The sequence below is a fragment of the Gymnoscopelus braueri genome (assembly GCF_963280865.1).
Source record: "Gymnoscopelus braueri genome assembly, chromosome: 12".
NCBI lineage: Eukaryota > Metazoa > Chordata > Actinopteri > Myctophiformes > Myctophidae > Gymnoscopelus > Gymnoscopelus braueri.
Genome location: NC_137614.1, coordinates 49033736 through 49061603, shown reverse-complemented (window position 1 = coordinate 49061603; position 27868 = coordinate 49033736). Strand labels below are relative to the sequence as shown.

The following is a 27868-nucleotide window of genomic DNA, read 5'->3' as shown; positions in this document are numbered from 1 at the left end:
CTCTCCTCCTCCAGACCGCAGCGGGGCAGGCGGAACAAACACGGCAGCGAAGCGCAGCCAGTTCTCCCTCCCTCTCTCTCTCTCCCTCCCTCCCTCCCTCCCTCCACCAGTCCTGTGCCTCACACTCAGCCTGGAACATCCTTTCAAGGGGAAAATGGTGGCTGGGGAGGAAGAAGGAGGATACTGTTTGTCTGTGTGTGTGTGTGTGTGTGTGTGTGTGTGTGTGTGTGTGGGAGAGAGGGGAGAGGTAGACGTCGCAGGAGAGAGAGAGACGGGGAGAGGAGGAGGAGGGGGGGCTGGCGGCTTTTAGTGTCCATCTCACGTAGTGGTAAAGTGAGAGAAAGAGAGAGAGAGAGAGAGAGACAGAGGGTAGGGTCATGGCCAACCTCGAGGGGTGAGAGAAGGGTTTGTAAAAGGTGGGAGCGTTTGTCCAGGTCCATTTCACTGTGATCTTGTTACAATCACATCTGCCTTGTCCGTCTCTCTCCCCCCCCCCCCCCTTCCCGCCCGCCCCCGACACAAAGACCACCTGCGTTGAGGTTTCAGGCCCACCGCTACAGCAAGGGTCTTCTTCCACTCTTCAGTCTGTTCCTGTTGGCAAATAAAACGTAAATGAATTAACAGAGAGAAAAAAAAGAAAGAAAAAAAGTTACACAGGACGTTGACCTAGAGCACTGCTTCTTGAACCTTTACATGTCAAGGACCCCCAAATTGATGTATTTGGCCGCGGACCCCCCCCCCCCCCCATATGAAAACGTTTTGTGCCAGGGACCCCCAGGAAGAGATTTAAGCTTTTTAAAAAAATAGCAGATCTACAAGCTCTTATCACGGCACCGAGTGCTGCGCTATGAGCTTGTAGATCTACTATTTTTGAAAAATCTTGAAAATGTGTGCAAAACTTTGAATATATATATATGTTTTAAAGCGAACATTTTTTACTTTGATCTGTGCTTCTGGGGGTCCCTGGAACAACATATTTTGAGGGGGGTCTGCGGCCAAATACATATCATTTTGGGTGGTCCTTGACATGGAAAAGTTGGAGCACCACTGATACAGCAACAAACTGTTAGGATTTAGAAAACATTTTTAGATGCGCATTTGGCCGCGGACCCCCACCTGAAAACGTTTTGTTCCAGGGACCCCCTGGTACCCCCCCCCCCCCCCACACACTTTGAGAACCACTGGACCACTGAGTATATCTCAGTATTCTTGGAAGATAAACACAATGTGAAACGAGATATCCGGGGCAATCACTTTAACCACGTTAACCACATGACATGAGTCACATGACACACCCTGGCGTACCTTTTCTGGAGGCAAACATTCAGCGGAAATAGCGGCTCTACAAAAGCTTGCAATGCATCACGTTGCAAAGCTTTCGCTTTGGCTTTTTTTTTGCCAAAGCTCAACCACTCTGGCCAAAGTGAAAGCGGTTCAAGCTAAATGCACATCATAGCATCGACACAGTGCTGCCAAAGCGTGCAACACAAACAAAGGCTGACCTTGACCTTCCTTGTTTTTTTTAACCCGAATCTTGTCGTTCTATTGCAAGGACAAAAATCTGAAATCAGTCCTTTAACCCTTTCAATCCGGGAACGCATCTGTGTCATTTTAGATTTAATGGCTATAACCATTATTTTATACTTTGGCTATTCAAAAAATAGCAGATATACAAGCTCATAGCACGGCACCGAGTGCCGCGCTATGACCTTGTAGATCTGCTATTTTTGAAAATGTTGAACCTTTTGCAAATCTATGAATACATATATTTTTTTAAACAACATTTTTTTACTCAAATCGCTTCTGGGGGGTCCCTGGAACAAAATATTTTGATGGGGGTCGGCGGCCAAAAACATAATTTTGGGAACCCCCAAAATGATATGTATTTGGCTGCCCCCCCCCCCCCCCGCCCCATCTCAAAATATGTTGTTATATAGAATATTCAAAAGTTTCAAGATTTTTCAAAAACATACAAGATATATAATAAATATTTTACAAATGTTCGCTTTAAAAAATAAATAATCCAAGAATTTGCCACGAATTTTCAAGATTTTTCAAAAATAGCAGATCTACAAAGCTCATAGCGAGCTTGTATATCTGCTATTTCTGAATAGCCCAAAGAAATCTAAAAATGACACACAGATGCGTTCCCGGTCTTCATGGGTTAAACAATAGCCAATCTACAAGCCGCAAGCACATTGTGAGCTTGTACATCTGCTGTTTTTGATTTTTTTTAAAACACAAATCTTGTGTTTTGGGAGTCCTTGTATCCGTATACTGGGGAGAAAAACTCTCGCAAGAAAATAGCAGATCGACAAGCTTCGCGTCAGCGCCGCGTTGTGAGCTTGTCGATTGGCTATTTTCAGCGAAGATGTTTGATGTAGAGCGAAAACAGAAAGGACACTAGTGTCGAGCCCTGAGGGTCTTTCGGTCAACCATATAGGGTTTAACTCATTAAAACCGGGAAAGCATCCGTGTCATTCTACATTTTAACTATACTGTATATACTCTGTCTAGCAACATACGTTTTTTCAGAAAACTAAGGATCTAGAACAGTGGTTCTCAAAAATAGCAGATCTACAAGCTCACAGCACGTCACTTTGTGTCGAGCTGGGATCTTGTACTTCTTCCATTTTTGAAACTTCTCTTCTGGGGGGTCCCTGGCACAAAACATTTTCAGATGGGGGTCCGCTGCCAAATACATATCATTTTGGGGGTCCTTGGCACGAAAAAAGTTTGAGAACCACTGATTTAGGAGGCATTTGTAGAATCGGCCTCAGGTCTTAATGGGTTAAAGGAGTAGTTCACCCAAAAAATGACTTATTTCCTATCAATTACACACCCCATGAAGCATTGAATTCATGTTTATTTTTTTGTTTTTGTCACATTTCTAAGTCAATAATTTGATGACCAGGTCATCGGTCGCCAGTCATCAAACTATTGTCTCAGGAATGCGAACAAAAACAAAAAAAAACCCCATTAATTCAATGCTTCATGGGGTGTGTAATTGATAGGAAATAAGTAATGTTTTGGGTGAACTACTCCTTTAAGTGGTTAACCTGAAGCAGTGTGAGAACCAGTGGTAAAGAAGCATCACACTCACCTTTAGTAGGATTCACAGTCCTGTCGCTCTGCTTCTCCTCCTGTGCTTTTTCTGTGGAGCCGCCACACACAGACTGTTCAATGTTCTCCTCCTTCACCTCTCCCTGCTGTGGCTCCTCCTCCCCAGGTGGTGGTGAGGAGGAGGAGGAGGAGGAGGAGGAGGAGGAGGAGGAGGAGGAGGATCCACATTCTCCTTTGCTGCCTTGTTGTGATTCTGGCGTCGAGCCCAGCGGAGCTGCATCAGATCCCGTCCTATCAGAGACCAGCGGAGCTGCTTCAGATGCTCCCGTCCTATCAGAGACCAGCGGAGCTGCTTTAGATGCTCCCGTCCTATCAGAGTCCAGCAGAGCTGCTGCTTCAGATCCCAGCCTATCAGAGGAGCCCGGCGGAGCTGCTTCAGAGGCTCCCGTCCTATCGGAGGAGCCCGGCGGAGCTGCTTCAGACGCTCCCGTCCTATCGGAGGAGCCCGGCGGCGTGGCTTCGGACCCCGTCCTATCAGAGGAGACCAGTGGAGCTGCTTCAGATGCTTCTGTCCTATCAGAGCCCGGCGGAGCAGCTTCAGAATCCGATCCCGTCCTATCATCAGCAGCAGCAGTGTCTTTATCCAGGGATAGAGCAGCGGCAGCAGCAGCAGCCTTGATGGAGAACCAGTGTCGGACCAGCTCCTCTGTTAAGTTACTAGCCTGAGCCAGCTCCACAACCTGGAATAGAACACATTTATCTCATGTTATGAAATCAAAGCCTCTGCTCTGTTGTTTTACTATAGTCAGTTTTTTATTTATTTAAATCAGCAGTTCTCAAACTATGGGGGGGTTATCAAGAAAAGTGGGGTCGTCGTGACTCGTGACCAACGTGAGGAGGACCCAACTGATTTAGCTGTTCATTAGTTGTATAGCAGGAATTATTTTCAACGCGAGTGGCTTAAAAAAAAGAAGAGTCATTTTGGGTGTTTTTGTTACTCTTGAGAGCGAGAGGGTACAAATACATGGACCACGGGTCCATTTGGTTCCATTTGTACCCTCTCAGAGTTAAATCTACACCGGTGAATTGCTGCTGGAGGGGTCACTGTGTATATTTTATCTGCTGTAGCCAGCAAACACAATAAGCACCTTTTGGCTAAACTCTTTAGGCCTTGTTTTACTATTTAGAAAAACATTTTAAAATATAGTCAATCTATATAGCTGGCTGTTTTTCAAAATTGTAAAAAAAAAATAAGCAAAAAAGGTATAGGCATAAGAGGTAAGGCGGCGTGCAAGATCGGGCCCTTGGTGTAGAGGGGGAAAAAGCAGGGGGACCAAGTATAGAGCCCTGGGTGACACCGGTCATCTGGAGACCCCCCAAACTGGGGGTCCCCAGATGATTAGCTTAATGTGCAACATTGTTTTCTCACTCAACAGTAAACAGACCAAAATACACTATAAGTGTATACACTTATAGTGTATGTTGGTCTGTCTGCACATTTCTAAAGCCACAATTCAATGACTTAAGACCTTTTTAATAACAAATTGGCCAAATTGTCAAATATGACTTAAGAAAGAGGCAAACATTGTGAAAATAGCCGATCTACAAGCTGACAAGTTTGTAGTTCGGCTATTTTCACAATATGCATCTGTGGCAACGAGTCAAACTAAATGTAATGCCTACAATTCCAAGTGCTTGTCAGGGTATGGGTAGCCTGGTAAACCCTCCCTCCGGAAATCTCATTTCTATTTGATTCCTGGAGTGAGTCTGGCCTGATCCGCCTTTCTGCAATATTGGCTGTGTACGCCAAACGGACAAGCCTATCAGCGTCGTCGCTCATTGTTCTGTGATTGACAGCTTACGTTGGCCAATCAGGTGACGAGTTCGAGTTCCCAAAACTCGAACGGCAGCCATCTTTTTCTTGTCCGCTATATTCTCCGCTATTTTTTTACTTCAAAAAGCTCTCTAACTTCTATTTTGCGGCACGGAATTTACTTATAAGATATCGTTTGGATAGAATTTAGTTGTTTAACTTCATATATGTGGTCAATTAATCATGACAAAGCCTATTTAAAAATAAAAATTTAGAGAACCGGTAGGGGCGGGCAGTGACACCCATGTATCCGAATAAGGCAACCCATTTTGGGCATGGCTGTCTCAAAAGTCCCGTTGCGTCACATTAAGACTGGTGAACTGCTGATTGGCTGAAGGGGAAAAATTATCATTGGCTGAAGGGGTTGTCAGTCAACTTACAGTCAAATTACTCCCGCCCAACTCCAGCACAGCCAATATTGCAGAAAGGCGGATCAGGCCAGACTCACTCCTGAAATCAAATGTAAATGAGATTTCCGGAGGGAGGGTTTACCAGGCTAGGGTATGGGGGCGTCCCCAGTTCGAATATGATTATTTTGGGGGGGCGGGTTTGTGAACCCTTGATAATAGGGGTTTAATTTGTCCAGGAAGGACAAAGCGTTACCCGTGACTCGTCCAGCGTCCCGTCGTTGGCGTCCAGGTGCGCCTGGAGGACCCGCACGTCGCCCTTCTCACAGTCCTCCCCGTTGACGACGTCCTGGTACTCCTCCAGCCACTTCAGCGTGCCGTTCTTCTGCACGTAGCGGCAGTCCCCGAACCAGCGCACCACCTCGGGCCGCGCCAGCCCCGTGCCGGAGATCATGTCGTCGTACTGGGGCGCGCTGGGCCACTGCGTGCGGGCGTACACGCACTTCAGCAGGTGGAGCTGCTCCGCCGTCTTCTTGCCGCGGACGGCGGGCAACGGGGGCTTCGGGGACGGGGAGGGCTTGGGGACCGGCGGGGGGGGGGGTGGCGGAGGAGGAGGAGGACGGCGAAGGGGCTGGCTTTGGGGTGGAGGACGGAGGAGGGGGGCTGGAGGCGGGGCTCTCCGATCCTTCGCCCTCCGGTTTGCCGTTGGCCTCTGTCACCTTCAGCAGTGGGGGAAGAAGGTTTTTTTGGGGGGAATTTAGTAGAAGTAGTAATAGCAGCACAGTGTAAAAAATACTTTGTTTACGAGTAAAGTTTGTATCATAGCCAGCAGCTCACAAGCAGTGGTGTAAAGTAACCAAGTACATTTACTCAAGTACTGTACTTAAGTACAATTTTGAGGTATTTGTACTTTACTTGAGTATTTCCAATTTCCAATACTTTTACTTCTACTCCACTACATCTCAGAGGCAAATATTGTACTTTTACTCCACTACAATTATTTGAAAACTTGAGTTACTAGTTACTTTTCAGATATAAACTATGATATAATGAAACATACATTAACCACTTTAGCCCTATTTTATACATAGGCTATTTGAAAATAGCAGATCTACAAGCTCACGCGTTGTGAGCTTGTAGATCGGCTATTTTCAAATATTTAGTACTTTTACTTTTGGTACTTTAAGTACATTTTGATGCCAATACTTTTGTACTTTTCCTCAAGTAAATTTTTCATTTTGGATTTTTACTTGTAACAGAGTATTTTTATATTGCAGTATTGGTACTTTTACTTAAGTAAAGAATTTGAGTACTTTTTCCACCACTGCTCACAAGCTCAGAACTTGTGAGCTTGTAGCCAATTTATACATTTTTTGAAGTTAGAAGATTCTAGAGGATAATTTGACTAATATATGTAATATAAAGTATCAAAAACAAAGTATCCTCCCCCCCACCTACCTTCCCCCTTCCCTCCCCTCTTTTTCTTTTCTTTCTATATTCTTTTTGTTCCCTCTCTCTCCTTTTTTTTAACACTTCTTATTTTTTGTAAAGTTTTACTTATCCCTATTTAAAACTGCGTTATTTAACTCATTTCTGACAACAGCGTAGACATTCCCCGGTATTTTTTTATTTCTCTTTACTACTATACTTAGGTACAGTATGTGAGTACCTGTATGACTATACATATATATTTCTTTTTTCTCTTCTTTATTTTTTTTCTTATATACAGAGACAATGTGGGGTAAAAAAGAAAAAGAGGGATATAATTGTTAGTGCATATATTATGCACCTGTACCTTTGTAACCTTGCATAAAATTCCCTAATACAATATATAAAAAATAAATAAAAAATGGAGAGTAAAGTTAGTAAATAAAGAGTTACTCTGCACCAGTGGTGGAAAAAGTACTCAAATGTTTTACTTAAGTAAAAGTATCAATACTGCACTGTAGAAGTACTCTGTTACAAGTAAAAGTCCGGAATTCTAAATTTACTTGAGTAAAAGTACAGAAGTATTGGCATCAAAATGTACTTAAAGTACCAAAAGTAAAAGTACACATTTTTTTGAAAATAGCCGATCTACAAGCTCACAACGCGTCGCAAAGCGACGCGTTGTGAGCTTGTAGATCTGCTATTTTTAAATAGCCTAGGTATAACATAGGACTAAAGTGGTTAATGTATGTTTCGTAATATCATAATGTATATCTGAAAAGTAACTAGTAACTTAAGTTTTCAAGTAATTGTAGTGGAGTAAAAGTACAATATTTGCCTCTGAGATGTAGTGGAGTAGAAGTAAAAGTATTGACATTTGGAAATACTCCAGGAAAGTAAAAGTACCTTAAAATTGTACTTGAGTACATGTACTTAGTTACTTTCCACCACTGCTTTGCACCACTAACACTAACCTTCAGCATCTTCAGGTTGATCTTGATGGGGTTGACCTTGGGCTCCCCCCCGGAGGAGGAGGAGCAGTCCTCTCCTCTCTGCTTCTCCTCCTCCAGCCCCGCCCCCAGCCCCGCCCCCCCGGCCGCCACCTCCATCATCATCAGGTCCTCCTCCTCTCTCACCGCCCGCTCCGCCTCCTCCTTCTTCTTCTTCTCCGCCGCCGCCCGCTTCCTCTTGTCGGCGAACCAGCCGTGGATCTCCCGCCGCGTCATCTTGGTCTCTTGGCGCAGCCGGTCCACCTCCTCTCCGGAGGGCTCGGCCTCCTGGGCAAAGCTGGCCTCTAGCGCCCTCACCTGGAGACAGGAAACAGGAAATGATTAAACGCCCTGACAACCTTCCGTCAACGGATGTGGAACAACTGGTTTGTTTACAAATTGGCCCGATTGTTTTGTTGATGACATGTATTATTGTGTTAATTTTGTATGCTATGTTGATGAATTGAATACATAGGACCACAATGGAAACAAGTCCCCAGGACTTTTTTTGTGTTATCCTTTTAGCTTTAAAGGGATAGTTCACCCCCAAAATGACTTTCTTTCTATTGATTAGTCACCCCATGGAGACTTGAATTCATGGATTTCTTTTTGTTTTTGTCGCATTCCTAAACCAATAATTTGATGACCGGCAGCGTTTCCGGTAGGCTGGTCATACAATTTTGGGGTGATTAATCGCTAGGTTCAAATTTGTCACACGTCAATGTAACCACTTTATCCAGTTAGAAGTTGGCTATTCAAAAATAGCAGATCTACAAGCTTCTGCTATTTTTGAAACATTTTCAATTCATTTTCAAACATCTTCTTTTCTGTGGGGTCTTTTCGGATGGGGGTCCGCGGCCAAATACACATTACTTCCACATTGTTCTTGTTGTTATCTCTGTGCACAACCAAACAAAAGTTGTTATTTTTTGCAATAAATTATTAAATATTCAATTTACATGAATATTCTCTGTTTACAATGGAAGTGTTGCAACCCTGTCTCTCAATGATTCTGGTATATAACAGGACTTAACCACATGAAACCTTAGTGTTCCTATTCCGGGGTGAAAATTTGGCCACAAAAATTGCCAGTGTTGACACTTGTGAGCTTGTAGATTGGCTATTTTCAACGAAGAGATTTGGTGTAGAGGGGAAAAAGGAGCAAGACCAAGTATTGAGCCCTGGGAGACCCCGGTCAACTAAGTATGTAGGGCAGGGGTCTTCAACAGGGGGTCCGGGACCCCTAGGGGGTCCTCAGAGTTGCTACAGGGGGAGGCCTCCAAATGTTTGTGTGATTGGAACTTTTTTTTTCACATTAACCACATGAACCCTAGCATAACTATTCTGAGGGGAACATTAGCCAATAATAGCAGATCTACAACCTCGTAGATCTATCGGCTATTTTGGGCAAAGAGGTTGTAGAGGGAAAAAGGAGCAAAACAAGTGCAGAGCCAAAGGTCAAGTTCACTAAGTATTGAGGGTTTAACCCTTTAAGACCTGAGGCGATTCTTTAAAAAAAATCTAAATCCTAACAGTTTTTGGAAAAAAATCTAAACATTTTTTTTTTCACGATTTTTCAAAAATAGCAGATCTACAAGTTCATAGCGCGGCACTCGGTGCCGCGCTATGAACTTGTATATCTGCTATTTTTGAATAGCCAAAGACATCTAAAGTGACACAGATGCATTCCAGGTATTAATGGGTTAAGAGGTTAAATGTCTGAAATAAAAACAAACATAAATGTACACAACATTGTCAATGAAGCCATCTAACAAATCTATGAAAAAGTTTGATCTGCAACACAATTATATACAATGTAGAGGGGGGTCCCTGCTTCATCTCTCTCTCGGCTAAGGGGTCCTTGGACTGAAAAACGTCGAAGACCCCTGATGTTGTAGTTAAACGCAGTGGTGTAAAGTAACTAAGTACATTTACTCAAGTACAAGGTATTGAGGTATTTTTTACTTCACTGGAGTATTTACAATTCATTACTTTTACTCCACTACAATTATTTGAAAACTTCAGTAACTAGTTACTTTGTAGATTTAGATTATTATTACGAAACCACTTCAGACCTATAAACTTTGGCAATTTGAAAAATAGCCGATCTACAAGCTTGCGACGTGTCGTGAACTTGTAGATCGGCTATTTTCAAAGGATTCTGCACAATAATGAGTACTTCCTACTTCTGGTACTTTAAGTTCATTTTGATGCCAATACTTTTGTACTTTTACTCAAGTACATTTTGAATACGGGACTTTCACTTGTCAGAAAGAGTATTTCTACAAGTAAGAAATGTGAGTACTTTTTCCACCACCGGGTTAATCCATTGATACCTGGAACGCATATGTGTCACTTTAGATGTCTTTGGCTATTCAAAAATAGCAGATATACAAGCTCATAGCGCGGCACCGAGTGCCGCGCTATGAGCTTGTAGATCTGCTATTTTTGAAAATTCTTGAACAAATTTTTTTTTTTGATTTTTTTCAAAAAACTGTTAGGATTTAGAAAACATTTTTAAGAATTGCCTCAGGTCTTAATGGGTTAAATGACGCTCTGCTCCACATGCAAAACAAACAGGCTTTACTATTTACATACAAAAAAGCTTTTTGAGTCGCACCTGGTGAGGCTCCCTTTCTTTGTAGCGGATCGCCGTGAAGTCCGGAGACGGCGGTCTGGGGGGTCTGCGGGACGGCGTGGAGGGAGAGGTGGGGGTCTGAGAGGGAGGGGGGGGGCTGAGGGGGGCGGAGGAGGAGGCGGCCGCCTGCTGGGGCGTCTTGGGCGCCGAGGAGTCCTGCTTGGGCGTCTTGGCGGCGCCCCCCCCGGAGGCCTGCTGGGTGGTTTTGGACCCGGCAGAGGAACCGCTATCCGAGAGGTCCATAGGAGTCTCTGACGCGCCGCTCCCCGAAGCGCCCTTACCGCTCCCCGGCGTTGTTCCGGCCGCGGAACCGGACTTAGGCGTCTTTTCGCCCGCCGCCGTCGGCGTCGTTTTGGAGCCCTTGAGGTTGCGGAAGTGGTACCGCCGGTCGCTGAACCACTTGCGGACCTCCCGCACGGTCAGCCCCGTCATGGAGATGAGGCGGTCGACCTCCTCCTGGTTGGGGAACTGGTTGACCACGAAGCTGTCTTTCAGGGCGGCCAGCTGCTCCTGGGACTTCTTGCCCTTGTAGAAGCTGGGGTCCAGGAATGTGTTGGGGAGGGCCGTCCGGGAGCTCGGCGCGCCGCCGCTCGAGGGAGCCGCGGCGGCGGCGGCGGCGGCGGGGGAGGGGGACGAGGATTTGGGGGCAGGGGAGGAAGCGGCTTCGATTTTGAGGCCTGGAGAGTTACTGGTGGTGGTGGTGGTGGTGGTGGGGGGGGTGGGGGTGTTTCGGGGAGCTGTGCTTGTGGGAACGCTGGCTGTGCTGGTGGTGTTGCTTTTGTTGCTACCGCTAACGACGTCCTTGCTCTTCTGTCCGCTATTACTGCCGTTTTTGCTGCCGTTGCCGCTGCTATCGCTAGGTTTGCTGTCCGCGCTGCTTTTAACGTCGGCGTGAACTTTGCTTTCGCTGTTGCTCTTACTAGTAGTGCTGGTGTTACTGGTCTTGTTGTTGATATCGCTGTTTTTCTTTTCGCAGCCGTCTTTAGCGGCGCTCGCGCCGCCGGCGTTATTGCTCTTGTCGCCGACGCTAGCTTTGCCACCGCTAGGCTTACCGTTGACGCTGCCGACTTTGCCGTTGGTACTGCTATGGTGGTGGTTGCTGTAACCGAGACTAAGGTTGATGACGCTGGCGTGACTGCTAATGCTACTACTGCTATTGCTGTTACTGCTACTGCTGCTGCTGCTGATAATACTGCTCGCGCCGCTGCCCGCCCCGCTCCGACTGCTGTTGCTGCTGCTGATGACGTTGATCCCGCCGCTGCCGCTGCTGCCCACCGTGCCCACCACCATGCCGACGCCCTTGTCCGCCACCAGGGCGGCGGCGGGCCGCGCCTGCATCATGGGCCGAGCCGCGGCCTGGGGCTTGGGCGTGACGGCCAGGGCCATGGGAGCGCTGGTGACCTGGATGCCGTTGGTCATGGTCATGGGCTGGGTGACGATCACCCCTCCCTGGCTGACCAGCGAGCCCTGGAGGAATTGGGGGATGCCCGCCGGCAGCACCGTGAAGGTGTGCTGGGCGTGCTGGTGGTGGAGGTGGTTGTGGTGGGCGCCGTGGTGGTTCTGCCGCTGGTGCTGGGAGCTGGGGGGCGCCGTCTGGATGATGGTGTTGAACATCTTGCGCCGGGCCTCGTCGATCTCCTCGGGGGACCAGCTGATGCCCTGCTTCAGCCGCTGGGCGGTGAACCAGATCTTGATCTGCTCCTCGGGGAACTTGGTGACCACGGTCAGGTAGCACAGCTCGGCCTTGGTGGGGTACGGGAACTTGCTGAAGGAGGTCTTCAGGAAGGACGAGGAGTCCATGGAGGCGCTGTACGTGGGGATGCTGCTCAGAGGAATCATCACCTGGTTGTGATGAAGACACAAAAAGAGAAGAAAGTTATAAGAGACAAACAACGTTTTTTCCGTCGTTGTTGTCGGGCAGAAACCTCTCGTCTCTCCATATTCTAACTTTTCGTGTTTTTTCGTAAATTAACGCCCTACTTGATCATACCACAGCGTCACACAAAGGCATCCAAACTAGCAGATCCACAAGCTCGAAACGCGGCGCGAAGCGACGTGTTTTGAGCTTGTGGATCTGCTACTTTTGCTACTTTTGAATTTGAATCCTGCAAAGTAACAGCTTTGGACATGTGAGGTTTCCACCCGACAGAGGCAATTTGTTTATTATCGATTGTACAAAAGAATCTGTCTGATGTCGCCGCAAAGACATTTTGACTTTTGTTCACTGGATGAAAGAAACAATTCTTTATCTTTCAAACAGAGTCAAATTGTTTTGAGGCAGCTCGAATGGCAGATTGTCATCCGTTATGTTCTTGAGGGAAAAAAGGCCCCCTGTTAGGATGCAGAATAATAATTGGACCCATTTCACATGCAAAGCAGCTCACAATGTTCATGTTCAACATTTCCTTGTAATGGTTATCTGTTGATTTATACAGCAATGCTGCACGTGTTAGTACTGTTGTTGACCAATGTATCGTTTCATCCATTTTGTCAATTTCTAGATACACACATCTTTATAAGCTTGCAAAACTGTATTTCAAATACATTTTAGGCACCGGTAGTAACAAACTATGACGGCTAATTGCGGTTTGACGAAAGAAATCCCCCGAAAACGTTTATGAAATGGGATTAACTACATGAACCTTAACGTCCCTATTCTGGTGTGAAATATCTGTGAAAATAGATCTTACAGTCTCACGACGCAAACGGGAGCCTCGCCAGGTGTAGACGGAAAGAAGGACCCTTGTCAACTAAGTATATAGGGTTTTACCCATTCAATCTACAAATGTCTTCTAAATCCTAACAGGTTTCTGAAAAACCTATGTTGCTATAATATCAGTGGTTCTGAAACCTTTTTCATGTCAAGGACCCCCAAAATTATGTATTTAGCCGCAGCCCCCCCCCATCTCAAAATATTTAGTTCCAGGGACCGCCAGAAGCAAAGCTTTGAGTTACAAATGTTCGCTTTAAAAATATATATATTCATCAAAGATTTGCACAAATTTTCACGATAAGAAAAAAATAAAGCTGATTTACAAGCTCATAGCTTGGCACTCTGTGCCACGCTATGAGCTTCTATATCTGCTATTTTTTAATAGCGTAAGTATAAAATAATGGTTATGGCTCAAATCTAAAATGACACAGATGCATTCCCGGATTGAAAGGATTAAGCAGGGTTTAAAAGGGATAGTTCACCCAAAACAAATCTTTTTTTCTCGATGGAGACTTGACTTCATGGATATTTTTTTGCGTTTTTGTCTCATTTCTAAGCCAATAATTTGATGACCTGCGGACCGGTAGGCAGCGGTTCCGGTAGGAGACACAAAGGAGACTCTTTGCGTCTCCTACCGGAACCGCTGCCGGTCATCAAATTATTGGCTTAGAAAAATACCCATGAATTCAAGTCTCCATGGGGTGACTAATCGATAGAAAAAAAAGTCATTTTGGGGTGAACTACAGTATCTCTTTGAGCCTCTAGATTGGTTTCGAGTAGAGCAGGGACACAATATGATGATATTTTTGATTGGACAACATAACTGAAGCAGCCTAGTCAAAGCCACAGCCTAAACGTGTTGTTTAATCCTCCACAAAGAATTTACCTTGGGCAGGTTTTTGGAAGAAGTGTGGTGTGAGTGCGACTGGGCAGACGAGAGGCTGGGTGAGGAGAGCGTGATGGGGGAGGTCTGATGGAGGGTCCTGTTCTGGACCACCGACACCACCTGGAGGATGAACCACACAACAACAAACAGCTCATTTCATACATCATATCAACAGTGTTGCCAGATTCTGTGAGAGAAACAAGCAACCAGGTCTAGGAAAACCAGCCCAAAAGAAGCGAATATGGGCCACATGAGCACTTTAACATATACATCAGCTATTTGAAAATAGCAGATCTACAAGCTTACAACGCGTCGCGATGCGACGCGTTGTAAGCTTGTAGATCGGCTATTTTCAAATAAAATCTTGCGGGGAAATTATAATAAGCAGATCTGGCAACCTTGCATATCAACTCTTTTCAAATAGGGGGGCGTATTAGGATCAGTGGTTCTCAAACCTTTTCATTTCAAGGACCCCCTTAACCCCATTAAGACGCGGGAAAGCATCCGTGTCATCTTTAGATTTCTTTGGGCTATTCAAAAATAGCAGATATATGTGCTTGTAGATCTGCCATTTTTGAAAAATCGTGATTTTGTTTTGCAAATATATATATTTTTAAAGCGAACATTTGTAACTCAAATGTTTGCTGCTGGGGATTCTACAAATGTCTTCTAAATCCTAACAGTTTTTTGGAGAAAAAAAAACGTACGTTGCTTTAATATCAGTGGTGCTCAAACCTTTTCATGTCAAGGACCCCCAAAATTATATGTATTTAGCCACGGACCCCCATCTCAAAATATTTTGTTCCAGGGACCCCCAAAAGCACAGATTTGAGTTAAAAAAATATACATATATTGAAAGATTTGCAAAAAATGTCAAGATTTAAAAACAAAATAACAACATATCTACAAGGGTATGAGCTTGTAGATCTGATATTTTTGAATAGCTAAAAGTATAAAATAATGGTTATAGCTAGAATCTAACATGACACAGATACAATCCCGGATTGAATGGGTTAACTCTGAGAGTAAGGGTCCATTTGGTTCCATGTGTACACTGTCAGAGTTACAGACCTGTAAGGGTACATTTGGAACCCCCTCGAGGAACCCTGAGGGTCCCTGGAGCCCCCACTTTGAAAACCACTGTATTAGATGATATTTTCTTTTGTTATAATAAAGCTAACACAGTGTTTGCTCAGTAAAACAGGGCGTCTCCCCGTACCTTTAATAAACAGAAAATAGAAAATAAATTTTCAGGTCAGGAGGATACCAATTCTATCCAATCAGGGAGATTGAACTCATACCAGGATAAACAAGTGAAATGTTAAGTGATGAAACAAAAACTAAATGAGAAGACCGAATCGGAACGCTATAAAGCTGATAAATGATCTTTGTGGAGTTCTCGCTCCTGATTGAATAATATTGGTATTCCTACTTGAAAACAAAACACTCTACAGCAATTATTGCTACCAGAAAAAAACATCACTTTAAACTCTCTGGCATCAGCATGTTGTTTTAAAATACTAAATGACTCTCATTCTTTTGTCAGAGCTGGTATGGCAGACTTTAACCCATTGAAACCTGGAAAGCATCTGCGTCATTTTAGATGTTAGCTATACATCGTCTGTCTGTCGGGTGGAAACCTCATATGTCCAAAACTGTCACTTTTCAGGATTTAAATTCAAAAGCATCAAAAGTAGCAGATCCGGAACGCTGGCCTAGCGGTCCTGGTACACATAGGCTCCAATGTAGCCTGACAGCGCATTTGCTAGTTCGAGTCCCGTTCCTGGGGATCTTTGCTGCATGTCTCTCCCTGTTTCCTGTCTGTCTCTACAGCAACTAGAAATAAAGGCCAAAAAGCCCCCCCCCCCCCCAAAAAAGAGAAAAGGAACAGATCTACAAGCTCAAAACGCGCTGCTTCGCACCACGTTTCGAGCTTGTAGATCTGCTACTTTTGATGCTTTTGTGTGACGCTGTAGTATGATCAAGTAGGGCCTTAATTTACGAAAAAACGCAAAACGTTAGAATAAGGAGATAAGAGGTTTCTGTCCGACAGCAACGATATAGAGCAACATAGATTTCTCAGAAAACTAAGAATTTAGAAGATTTTATTTGTAATGGTCCTCATTCAAAAAAACCTTAATATGGTTCAGAATTAAATGAAGGACACCCACCATGCCACCTACCTGTGTCATAGCGGTCTTGAGCATTGGCAGTGTCCCCGAGCCGTTGACGATCTGGATGGCCGAAGGCAGAGTGACCTTTGTAGTCGCGCCGTTGTGGACGATGGTGGGGACGTGCGCGACGGTCACCGCCGCGGGCGTCTCCTTCTTCTCCGCGTCCCTGGAGAGTGAAGAGTGAAGCTCCTCGTCGGAGGCCGCGTGAGGCACCGCTATCCTCCTGGACTCGAACTTGCCCTTCAGCATTCTCATGATGGGGGTCTTGGTGATGGAGATCTCCGCGTCTTTCCCCGCCGCGTCCGTCCCCGTGACCAGGTGCTGCTCGACGACCACCACCTTCCTGTCCCGTTTCCTCAGCTGCAGCGTGGTGCTGAACGTGCTGGGGTGCACGCGGGCGTTGTGCAGCGCCAGGCCCTCGAACTTGGCCGCCGAGACGCCGCAGTCCACGCACAGGAAGCTGGGGTCGGCGCGGAAGTCCGGGTGCCCGCTGTACACGTGGTCCAGGAACAGGTTCAGGTCGCGGGTCTCGAAGTTGCACGGCCTGCAGGTGTAGGTGCCGGCGCCGTCTCGGTCGTCGCCGTGATCCCCCGCCGACGACGACTCCGTTTTGGAGGACACCCCCAGGTCCAGGGGGCTCTGTCTGCCCCCTCCTCCTTGGCGAACGAGGACGGGGGGCTCTTGTTCCAGCTCCTCCCGGAGGTGCATGGTCTTTCTGGGGATCATGCAAGGCGTGGTGGACTTCCTCTTGCTGGCCATGGTGTGGCCGGGGGGTGGGTGGGCGGGGGGGGGGGGGCTGTTTGAGTGACTGACTGACCCGAAACGGGGGATGCGTGTGACTTGAGAAAAATGGGCGGTTCCTGGTGGGGCTATGGGCCAGCCATAGGTGGAAGAAGATGGCGCGACATGGTGACCATGCGTCTGTTGTTTGACTTTTGACTTCCTCGCTGCGACGCAGGGGGAACAAATCTGGGAATGAAGAGAAAAGAAAATCACTTTACATTTTTAGGTCAGGGGTCTTCAACGTTTTCAGCCCAAAAGCCCCCTAGCTGAGAGAGAGATGAAGCATGGACCCCCTAGCTGAGAGAGAGATGAAGCAGGGACCGCCATATTGAATAACATTGTGTTTTAGATTCAACGTTTGTTTACGTGGTCTGCTCTTTTTTTCCCCTCTACCAAAATAGCCGATCTACAAGCTTGTAGATCTGCTATTTTTGGCTCAGAAAAGGGCTCAGAAAAGGGATGCTAGGTTTCAAGTGGATAAGGTAAAAAAAAACATATCACACAAAGATTTGGCGGACCCCCTGTAGTAACTCTGAGGACCCCCTAGGGGTCCCGGATCCCCTGTTGAAGACCCCTGTTTTAGGTCATTATAAATCTTAATTTTATCTCATTACAAAATATGCTTACCAATCTAGCACATGCCACATACCCCCGTTAAGTCTCCAGATAAGAACACAACTTGACAGCGAGGTTTGAGTTTGTACACTACGCAAATACGAGCTGATGTTTCCCGGTTGGAAGACGAAAAGTAAAAAGAAAAAAAAAATGACAGTCCAGTCCCGTGAAGGGTGTTTATTGCAGCCTCTAAAAATCCTGTGCTCCTTCGACTTTCAAATAAAAATTAAGTCTTGTTCTCACTTCCCGTGCTCCCCTGAAACTCAAGGCTATCTCTTTTATGAGGGCACTCAACCAAGGTCTCAGTTCTTCACTAAAGGCTTTTTGGGAGAGCTCCTGTCTGCCCCCTTCTTTCCCTTCCCCCACACGGCTCTGTCCCTCTCTCTCTCTCTCTCTCTCACTTCCCCTCGTTCAAACACACCCCCTCAGAGTAGAGAACAGGAGCGCGTACACTTATTTTTTTTTAATGCGGAGCTTCCACAGTTCCACACAGCCAAAGCCTTGCAAAGATTTGCTATAAGAATACTCGCTGGAGTGTTGCTTAAGGAAACCGACCCATTGCGCAAGTAATAGACTCAAAACAATTTCACAGTTTTTTTTTAATTTTTTTAAAGGTGGCATTCATACCTAATTAAATGTATGTGTGACACACGTAGAGCTACGGATAAATGCACGCGTAGTCGCGTACGGTCGTGAATGTTACAGGAGGCAATTCAAATTTCACCTGTATTCTTAATACCCCCGTCTCTCCTCCACAAAATGGCGACGCTTCCTGTGAAGAACGCAAGCCCTCCCTCCCTCCCTCCCTCCATTCTGACTGAGTTGTTGGTTGGTGATGCATTGGAGTACAGCTCTAGGGGGCAATTACGCTTCCCAAACACACCGCAACAGCCTAACACCACACGACGACGCACACAGGAGCCAAAGCTCAAAGTCCCACTTGAGTTTGCAAACGGAAACCCCTTAGAAGCCGATCCAGCCTGGCTCGTTATAAAATGATAGCCAACGAATCTGCACCAAACACAGCTCGTGTTGTAGTCAACCCCGCTCTGAAATAATCTAATCTTTTCCAGTGTAAAAAAACTGAATTCCAGTTTAAGGCTAAACTTGTGTCCAAAGTAAACCATTGTCTGACAACATCTCACCTCTTGGCATTACCAATACAACAGTCCCACCATCTCTGTCAGGTGAGCAATGTAGGTCAGAGCCATCTTACTCTAATCCTGCCCTCCTACATCCAAACATACAGGCTCTTGCACGGCTACAGTACACTGGCTCGCACCCTCTCTCTCTCCCGCCCCTCTCTTTCACTCCTGCACACACACACGCACGGCCTAGCTTTGCCACAGAAAGGTCACGGTACATTAGCTCAAAGCCCAGTTAACCCTCGCAGAACTGGGGCTCTCCAACGCTGCCCTTTCACACTCACCGGCTAAACAGAAGTAAAGAAAGTTCAGCTTTTTTTTCTCACCCAGGTCTAAATAAAGGTTCTAGTTATTGAGTGTGATATCTAATAACCCTTGATCTGTATACAATAGCATATATACATAAGCCAATATACATTTCAGGAGCAGCTTTAAAACCTGCTTAAACCTGTGTCCCCCCAGGGGTCTATATACTTGGGCCCCCCTCCTTTTTCCCTCTACACCAAATCTCTTTCTTTAGCCAGTCTACAAGCGTAGCGTTGAGACGCGTTGTGAACTTGTAGATCAACTATTTTTGTACAAAATTGGCCCCCAGAATAGTGGCGTTAGGTTTCATGTTGTTAACAGGTTTTGACGCCAACATCATCACCGATGAGTTTGAACACTATAGCCTCAACTTTGGCAGAACAGTTGCGCCGCCATCGTCCCACACAGAAACAAAGCGAACGATCATTCGCCTTCCATTAGCTACAATTCAAAATTTCAAGTTAAAAGGAGCAGAACGTACTTTTCTTTCCCCTTTTCTGTTTTATCCAACGAACAACAGGCGAGGCTGCACCTCGCCTTTGATCGGCGTGCGAGGGGTTAACAAGAAAATGGAGTTTGCCACTGTGGAGGGAACGTGATGCCCCCTTGTCCCCCCCATCCCCTCCCTAACCCCCCAGAGAGAGTAACTGCCCTTGGCTTGGGCTGTTGTGCACCCCCTCCTACCCCCCTCCTACCCCCTGCCATTCAGTTCTGCATCAGGGGGCACGGCTCTGCCAAGGCAGGCTGGGTCACATGACCAAACACAAAGGCTTATGAGTGGGCAGTCCCAGCCATCCATCACGTGGGTCCGTGGAGTTGGAGGAGGGGGGGGGGGGGACACGGGTGGGGGGGGGGGGCGCGGTGGCAGACAAGACGAGAGAGGGAGAGAACGGGAGAGGTTTGTGGGGGATGGGCGGCATGGGTTGGGGTGAGAGTTAGAAGAAGGAGGGTAGGAGAGGAGAGGAGAGGAGAGGAGAGGGGGTGTTAACTGTCGCGAAGGAAGCACTGAGGTGTTTCAGCGAGGAATTTTCTGCCCTGATACCACCCCCGCCCCCCCACGTCCCCCCCTCCGAGCCAACACCACCCCATCATACCAACCCCCGCTCCTCTACGCACCCTCTCTCTCTCTCACACACACACTGCACTACAATCACAGAGTCGTTCCCTTCCCTTTCCCTCCCTCCTACACCCCCCCCCCCCCCTTCCTCGCTGCACTGCGAAGCCTGGAATGTTCCACCCCAAGCGCTTCAGCCAGTGGACACAACCTGAGAGAGCCCAGCTTCAATGTCTGTGTTTGTCTATTTCACTATCCCATCCAAATCACCCCCCGAACAACACAAAAAAATCTTAAAACTTAAGAGCGCCACAACAAGCTACCACAATTCCATTATTAATGCCTCCTAACGAAAGGCACCAGTTGCTACTAGAATCGTAAAGCAGACTGCCGACTCCTGGTGACTGACTGATTTGACTTAACCCATTGAGACCTGAAGCCAATTCTACATGTCTCCTAAATCTCAACAGTATTCTGAAAAACGTATGTTTCTACATCAGTGGTGCTCAAACTTTTTCATGTCAAGGACCCCCAAAATTATATGTATTTGGCCGCAGACCCCCATCAAAATATTTTGTTCCAGGAACCCCCCAGAAGCAAAGATTTGAGTTAAAAATGTTCGCTTTAAAAATATATATATTCAAAGATTTGCACACATTTTCACGATTTTTCAAAAATAGCAGATCTACAAGCTCGTAGCGCGGCACTCGGTGCCACGCTATGAGCTTGTATATCTGCTATTTTTGAATAGCCCAAAGTGTAAAATAATGTTTTTTAGCTCAAATCTAAAAATGACACAGTTCCAGGTATTAATGGGTTAAGGTGTGCTCAAAATCCTAAAGCACAACTCTGTCTGTGTGGGGGGTACATCTCCTCTCGTCTGTAAAGACTTGTGGGGGCTCAGCGAGCAGAGAGTGCCTCACGCGCAGAACGGGCTTTGAAAAGAAAACCTGTTCCGCAGGAAGGCCCAAAAAGACAGGCGAGGACAGAGTACGATCGTGCGATACGGGTTGAGCCGTTATATAGGTGAGCTGAAGTGGGTATAGCTCTTCCTTTCGTCTCACTCACAGCAGCGCCGGCTGCGGTGGTGCCAGGCTCAGACGAGTCTTTGTTGACTCACTGCTACAGTATGAGGCCACCGGCCAAAAACTCCCAATTTGGGTCAGAAATGTTGAGCGCAGCCTGACCGTGCTGCTGCTGCTGCTGCTGACGACGGTATAGTGTTTGTGTCCGCGGTTGTGTCAGCGCTCGCATGCGCGTGGGTTTCCTGTGTGATGTTTTTTTTGTGAGTCGATAGGCGATAGCGTGTTGCGACTATGTGTGGTGTGGTGTGCGGGGGTGGGTGGGTGCCTGCATGCCTGTGTGCGAGGCTTGTTTACCGAGATTGTTGAGGGCTGGGCGGCCATTTTCCTGTGTGTGACACAGAGAGGGAGAGAAAAGCCCGCCCGCCCGCCCCGGCCGTGACACACACACACACACACACACACAGTGTGTTTTTGTCCTGTGCCTCGCTCGCAACCTACATTATATTATCCAACGCAACATCCACGGCACTGAGTGGCACGGCCTTCAATCAACCGCTGGGTCTCTGAGCCCACGCTGTATCCTCAGAGTAAGAGGCCAATAATAACCCTCCTCACACACACACACACATACATTAGACGGCCTAAAGCTGGAAATAGTCTAGGCTGCATAATAGCCGAGCCCCGTACGTACGCCTTAACTAAACGACTCCTCTTTAGCTGAGAGATGCTGCAGGAATGTTGAATGTCTGTCAGTGTTCTCCTCCTGTCTGCAAACTAAATGTGTTTATAGGCAAAGACAGAGCAGTGGTTGTCAAACAATTTCCCCCATGGCCCCAGAAATGATATAGTCTCTATCGGGTGGAAACATTGTATCTCCAAAACTGTTACTTTTCAGGATAAAAAAGAAAGCATCAAAAGTAGCAGATCCACAAGCTCGAAACGCGTCGCTTCGCGCCGCGTTTCGAGCTTGTGGATCTGCTACTTTTGATGCTTTTTGTGTGACGCTGTAGTATGATCAAGTAGGGGCGTTAATTTACGAAAAAAATATGGAATATGGAGATAAGAGGTTTCTGCCCCGACGGCCACGATATGTACGTTATTTGTCCGCAAAAAAATGAGAAAATGTGTAATAAAAAATGTTTTTTTTTGCATAAAAGTACGTTCTTTTTAAACTGTTCCTCATTAAGCTGGGGAACACCCCCCCCCCCCCCCGCACCCCACTTTGAGAACCAGAGGATAGATAGGTGTGCAATAGGCTGTGTACACCATGGTTGCTCCATGGCTCCATGTTTGCTCCCTTCCTCACTTCTCCACCCCTCTTTTTTTCCCCCTCTACTACCCCCCCCCGCCCCCCCACCACCCTCCCTGCCTCCACACCCACCTCTCCCCCTCCTTTCTTTCTTCCCCTCCCTCCCTCCCTCCCTCCCTCCCTCTCTGAACAAGTTCGGCCCAGTGAGACGGGTCGGCAGCGCCACTGGTGTGTTACTGTCCCCATGGCAACCACCTCCTACCCCCCCCCCCCCCACCAGCTCATTTCTCTAAGGCACACGCGTGTGCACACACACACACACACAGTTACACAGACCTACACACACACACGCATGCAGTTACACAGACCCCCACACACACACACACACACACACACACACACACACACACACACACATACACACACACACACACACGCGCACGCACACACACACCTAAACATGCACACACCTCGTATGCCATCAAGTCCCTGGCTGTAAGCAGGGCTTGTTTTTTCCACACACCCCTGTGTGAGTGGTGATTGGAGAGTCCCTGCCCTGCTCCTATTTCAGCGCCTCACTCACGCGGTGTGCATGTCTCTCTCCCTGGCTAGGTGTGGTCGCTGTCGCCACTGCACGCCATTGGTCAGAGGGGCCAATGGCGTTTTCTCTTCTCTTCCTGTTCAGCTCAGTGCTTCTAGAGAGACTCTCTGTCCAGACATCTGTCTGGAGGGCTAGTGCCCTGTCTGTCCGTTTCCCCCAGCTTCCCCGTGGCTCTCTCTCTCTCTCTCTCTCTCTCTCTCTGGATGTATTGGCTCGGTTCACTGCAGCCAGGGGGGGCTTGCTGCCGGGATCCTCTATTCAGTAGGCGAAGCCAAGCGGGCACGGGGAGATATATGCACAAAACGGGGCGCGAGCCCCGAACGCACGCCATCCCCCTTTCAGAGACGGTGGTACCGACAAACGTCACCGAGGCCAGAGACCCGACTATCAATTCTGTACCAAATTGCAAACCATTCGCCGCTTGTGTTCTCTGTACAAAATCCCTTTCAACCATCCTATAGGCCCCCCACTTTACTAAGCTCCCAGTCCACGACTTAACCGTCGGTCAACTCAATGTATACTTTTGCCGATGCCAATGGCCTATAAGAAGAACCCCCTCCCTCCCGTACACACACACACACACACACACTTTGGGTTGTTACATTTGTTGTCCCCCCCCCCCCCCCACAATTCCAGTAACCATAAGAGAACCACTTAATGACAGCGTAAACTACAATGCCATTCAGTCGTCCGTCCGTCTGTCCATCCGCCCGCCCGTCTGTCCTTCGAGTCCCGTTTTGGCTGCTCCCAGGTCAAGGGAGAGCGGGACTGGGCTCGGCTGGCTGTTGTGTGGGTTGCGAAAGGGCTGCATTGCTGTGGCCACTGGCAGTGCAGGCGTTAAAATTGGGTTGTTAAGAAAGGGGAGGGAGAGAAAAATGGCGGAGGGAGCAGCACCATGCTCTCTATTCTGTGTCCAACCTAAAATGGCTGACATCACAGCCTGTTAACCAGCCAGGCAGAGCAGACTTTACTGTAGAGGCAGGGCTGCTGCTGCTGCTGACCCGAACCTGCTTTGCTGTGGACGACGTGGGACTGGAGCACACTAACACTATTCTTGCTTCCACTCAGCAGAGGCCGAAGCCTGATTCATACTATAGTTGGGTGTGCCCAGTGTCGTGCTCAGTAAATAAATATCAGATCTACAGAGCTTGTAGATCTGATATTTAACCACCAGTGTGCACCTAAGTATAAGCGAGGCTTGAGCTGTAGCAGTGGACTTTCTTTGGGGGGGCGGGCGAATTTGGTAGAGATCTGCTGGGTCTAAAGAACACAGGTAGAGATAAAAGACACTTGAGTGAAATTCCAGCAGCGAAACCGTGTTCCTGTTCACCAAGCACTGGCTCAAAGGAATGTTTGAAATGAAAACTCACTTAAACACTATTTACTAAGTTGACCGGGGGGGGGGGGTCTTTGCCAAAAATAGACGATCTACAAGCTCACAAGAGATTGTAGAGCGGCTATTTTCGCCAAATGTTCGCCAAAGAATAGTAGGGTATTAGGGTTCTTGTGATTAAGCAAGCGAATTCTTCACAAGCAATAAAAGGCGAGCAAAAACAAACCAAAATTATCTCTGAGCAGTAAAGGCAACATGGCTCTTGTTGTGATAGTTTGGAGATCAGGCCAAAAAACCTGGTTCCCATACGTTATACTCGATTGAATTACTCTCCACACAAAAAAGAAAAGGCCCAGAGATATGCCAAAACAAAAATATTACTTACATTACATCGACAGGAAGAGCAAGAGATAGACAGATAAAGATAATGTGAGATGCAGAGAGACAATGGGGAGCAGAGAGAGAGAGAGAGAGAGAGAGAGAGAGAGAGAGAGAGAGAGAGAGAGAGAGAGATGAGATTGATCAGAGAGATATAACAACCACCATGGACTCAGACCGTCACCACAGCAACACAATAACACACCCTCATCATTATGCTAAAGAAAATCGCACCACTGAAAAGTCCTAATGGGCGATTTGTGAAAAAGTGTTGAATGGAGCCCCCCCCCCACACACACACACACACACACACACACACACACACACACACAAGCACTGATTCATAAACAATTTTAACACAATATATAAAATGATGATGTTTTAGTGATATTGTTCCTGCTGTTCTACATTCTGCCAGCCGGAGGAAGAAATCACCGATCGAGGCTTTAACCTTTGATTTTATATGAAATATCCGAGACCATTAAGATTTTAATGGAAGACGCTTCTGATCTGTACATATAGACGCAGACACATTGAGAGCTTGTAGATCGTCTATTTTCGCTGCACAACACGCTTCCATAGAAGACACGCTGGCTTCATATGGAATCCAAATGACTGAAATCTGTCGTGGCGACTGAGAACTTTAATCCATGTGAATAGAAAAAATTATCTGCAGATACTCTCTATGATGGAGGGTCTGAGATTAAGAAGACCCCACTCCCCCCCCCCCACCCCGGTCTGCCCTGAAGAACCCTGAAGAGTGACTTGTCATTCTATCTTTTTGATCAGCAACAATGGTAAGGCAATTGGCTTAATGTCAAGGGTAATAGCTGTGACACGGGCTGATGAATAGATAGCTGGATTAAGCTGCAGTGTCTATGGCTGCGGAATCACATGGACATCAAACACAAATTGGCTGTCTGGGAAAAGATTTGCTCTAATCCCCGGAGGCAGCACACACACACTCATGACAATGTTGACATGATAAATAATCTAGATAAGTCTCATAATTGTTTCATAATTGTCTGACCGTATGTGTGTGTGTTGTGGTTGTATGTGTGTACATGTGTGTGTGTGTATATATATATATATATATATATATATATATATATATATATATATATATATATATATATACACATACATATATATATATATATATACACACACACACACACGCACACACACACACAGTAGGCTATATACTGTGATAGCTTGTACACTGAGAGAAACATCTGGAAGTTTATAGCCATATACTTCAAACTAGGAATATCAATATCAATCATATTAGCATTCAGAACTTAACCAAAAGGGGAGCTGTAGGATTTCTGTATGTATGGTCTTTACTCTTACTATGCTGTGTCTTCTTGAGACAACTTGTTGTGATGTGGCACAATAACATACATCAAACAGAAATAGGCCCAAAAAACAACAACAACTGGCAAAAACATTTAACAAACTATATCAATCTGTCTGTTATTGCTAAATAGACATACACGTGGTTATTGCTGTGGGGAAAAATATACATTATATACCAAATAAATGGCAGCACACAGACAGGTGTTTGTTTGTGTACAAGAAGATATGTCAGGGAAATATGACAGCTGGCTAAAGCTACAATGTTACAGGGCCTGTGAACAACAACGCGCGCACACACACACACACACACACACACACACACACACACACACACACACACACACACACACACACACACACACACACACACACACACACACACACACACACACACACACACACACACACACACACACACACACACACACACACACACACACACGTGTAAACAACAACGCGTCATGTTTCTAATAACAACCAGGGACAGAATAAATGATGGAAACAACAAGGCAAAGCCACTAAAGTGCCTCTAGAGGATCTGAAAAACGTGTTACAATGTAATCATAGACCATGTTGGTTACAATGTGGCGCGTGTTGTTCTTCATAAATATTCATTATTGGATTATTAATAAACAATTAAACACCTATAAGTTGAGCGGAGCCCCCCCCCCCCCAGGACTCATAACTAGCCCCCCCCCCCCCACCCCCCTTATGTTTTAAAAGGAGTAGTTCACCCCAAAAAAAAAACTTATTTTCTATCAATTACACTGACACCCCAGTATTGAATTCATGGAGATTTTAAATGATTGGCTTCTTAAAAACAAAACAAAAATCTCCATGGCGTGTGATAGAAAATAAAGTATATTTTTTTGGGTGAACTACTCCTTTAAGCTGCACACTAAATATGTTCACCGAAAATAGCCGATCTGCAAGCTCACAGATCGGCTATTTTCGGCAATCGGATACATAGTCGCCACTCTTATGTTTATAATAATGTAACCAATTCACACAGGAGCCCCCCAAAAACCCACTGATCGCCCCCCCCACCCTCGCTGTCGCCATTTTCTAAGGCAAAGCGACATGCAGCTGGCTCTGATGGTCAGTTATACTGCAAAGCCCGCAAAGGTAAGGCTACAACAATAGCCAACTTTGTTAAAAAAAAAAAAAAAAAGGGTGTTAACAATCTAAAAAACAACAACAAATATAGACCGATCTCTAGATATGATCAAACCCACAGCACTCACTCACCTTTCTGTACTTAAGAGAGGATCCGTTGGATGATCGGGTGTGTGTGGCGTTGTGGGAGAGAGACAGAGAAAAGTTTTGTACAATTAAAGTGTTTTTCCTAAATAACTAAACGTTGAGATCAGATGTTTGTGGGGCGTTATTGACGCCAACTTTTCGGTGGAAGGAAGCTCCCCCGATCGCTTCTTCCTCTCTCCTGACTCCCATCGACTGGGTGGTGAAGATAGATGATGATGATGGTCGGTGGTCGGTGGGTGCTACGATGGCCCCCGTAGAGTAGAGAGAAAGACCCCCGCCTCTTGTTTATTTCGGATGATCAGTTGGTTCTTCTGACTGTAGTGGAGCAGCAGCTATAGAGCCCTCCTGGCAGAGAGAGCAGACTAGAGGGACGGAGGGGAAAATACGACGTACGTACCGATCAGGCTGGTTGGTGGTGGAGAGGCGACCCACGTGATGCCGACGTCACTTTTTTTTTGACGGTCGGCACACTCAGGAGTTTGGCGTGAGAGAGAGAGAGAGAGAGAGAGAGAGAGAGAGAGAGAGAGAGAGGGGGGGGTGGCAAGTGAGTCAAGCTGCATCCCATTGTCATGTGCATGGCATTGATCAAGGGATCATGATACAGTATTAGGGACTGTCTGCAACTATTGATTATTCCATTTCCCTA

At 46.5% G+C, this 27868-nt stretch overlaps 1 protein-coding gene across 1 annotated transcript; it reads right to left on the bottom strand.

Moving 5' to 3' along the window:
- Nucleotides 1-87: 87 nt before the first annotated feature.
- On the bottom strand, nt 88-27616 carry zhx3b (zinc fingers and homeoboxes 3b). Its single transcript, XM_080445437.1, is given in 9 exon segments — nt 88-591; nt 3104-3803; nt 5540-5879; nt 5881-6002; nt 7686-8018; nt 10321-12180; nt 13938-14057; nt 16121-17080; nt 27208-27616. Coding segments are annotated over 8 exon segments (4236 nt in total). The 5' UTR covers nt 16871-17080; nt 27208-27616; the 3' UTR covers nt 88-580.
- Nucleotides 27617-27868: the final 252 nt, after the last annotated feature.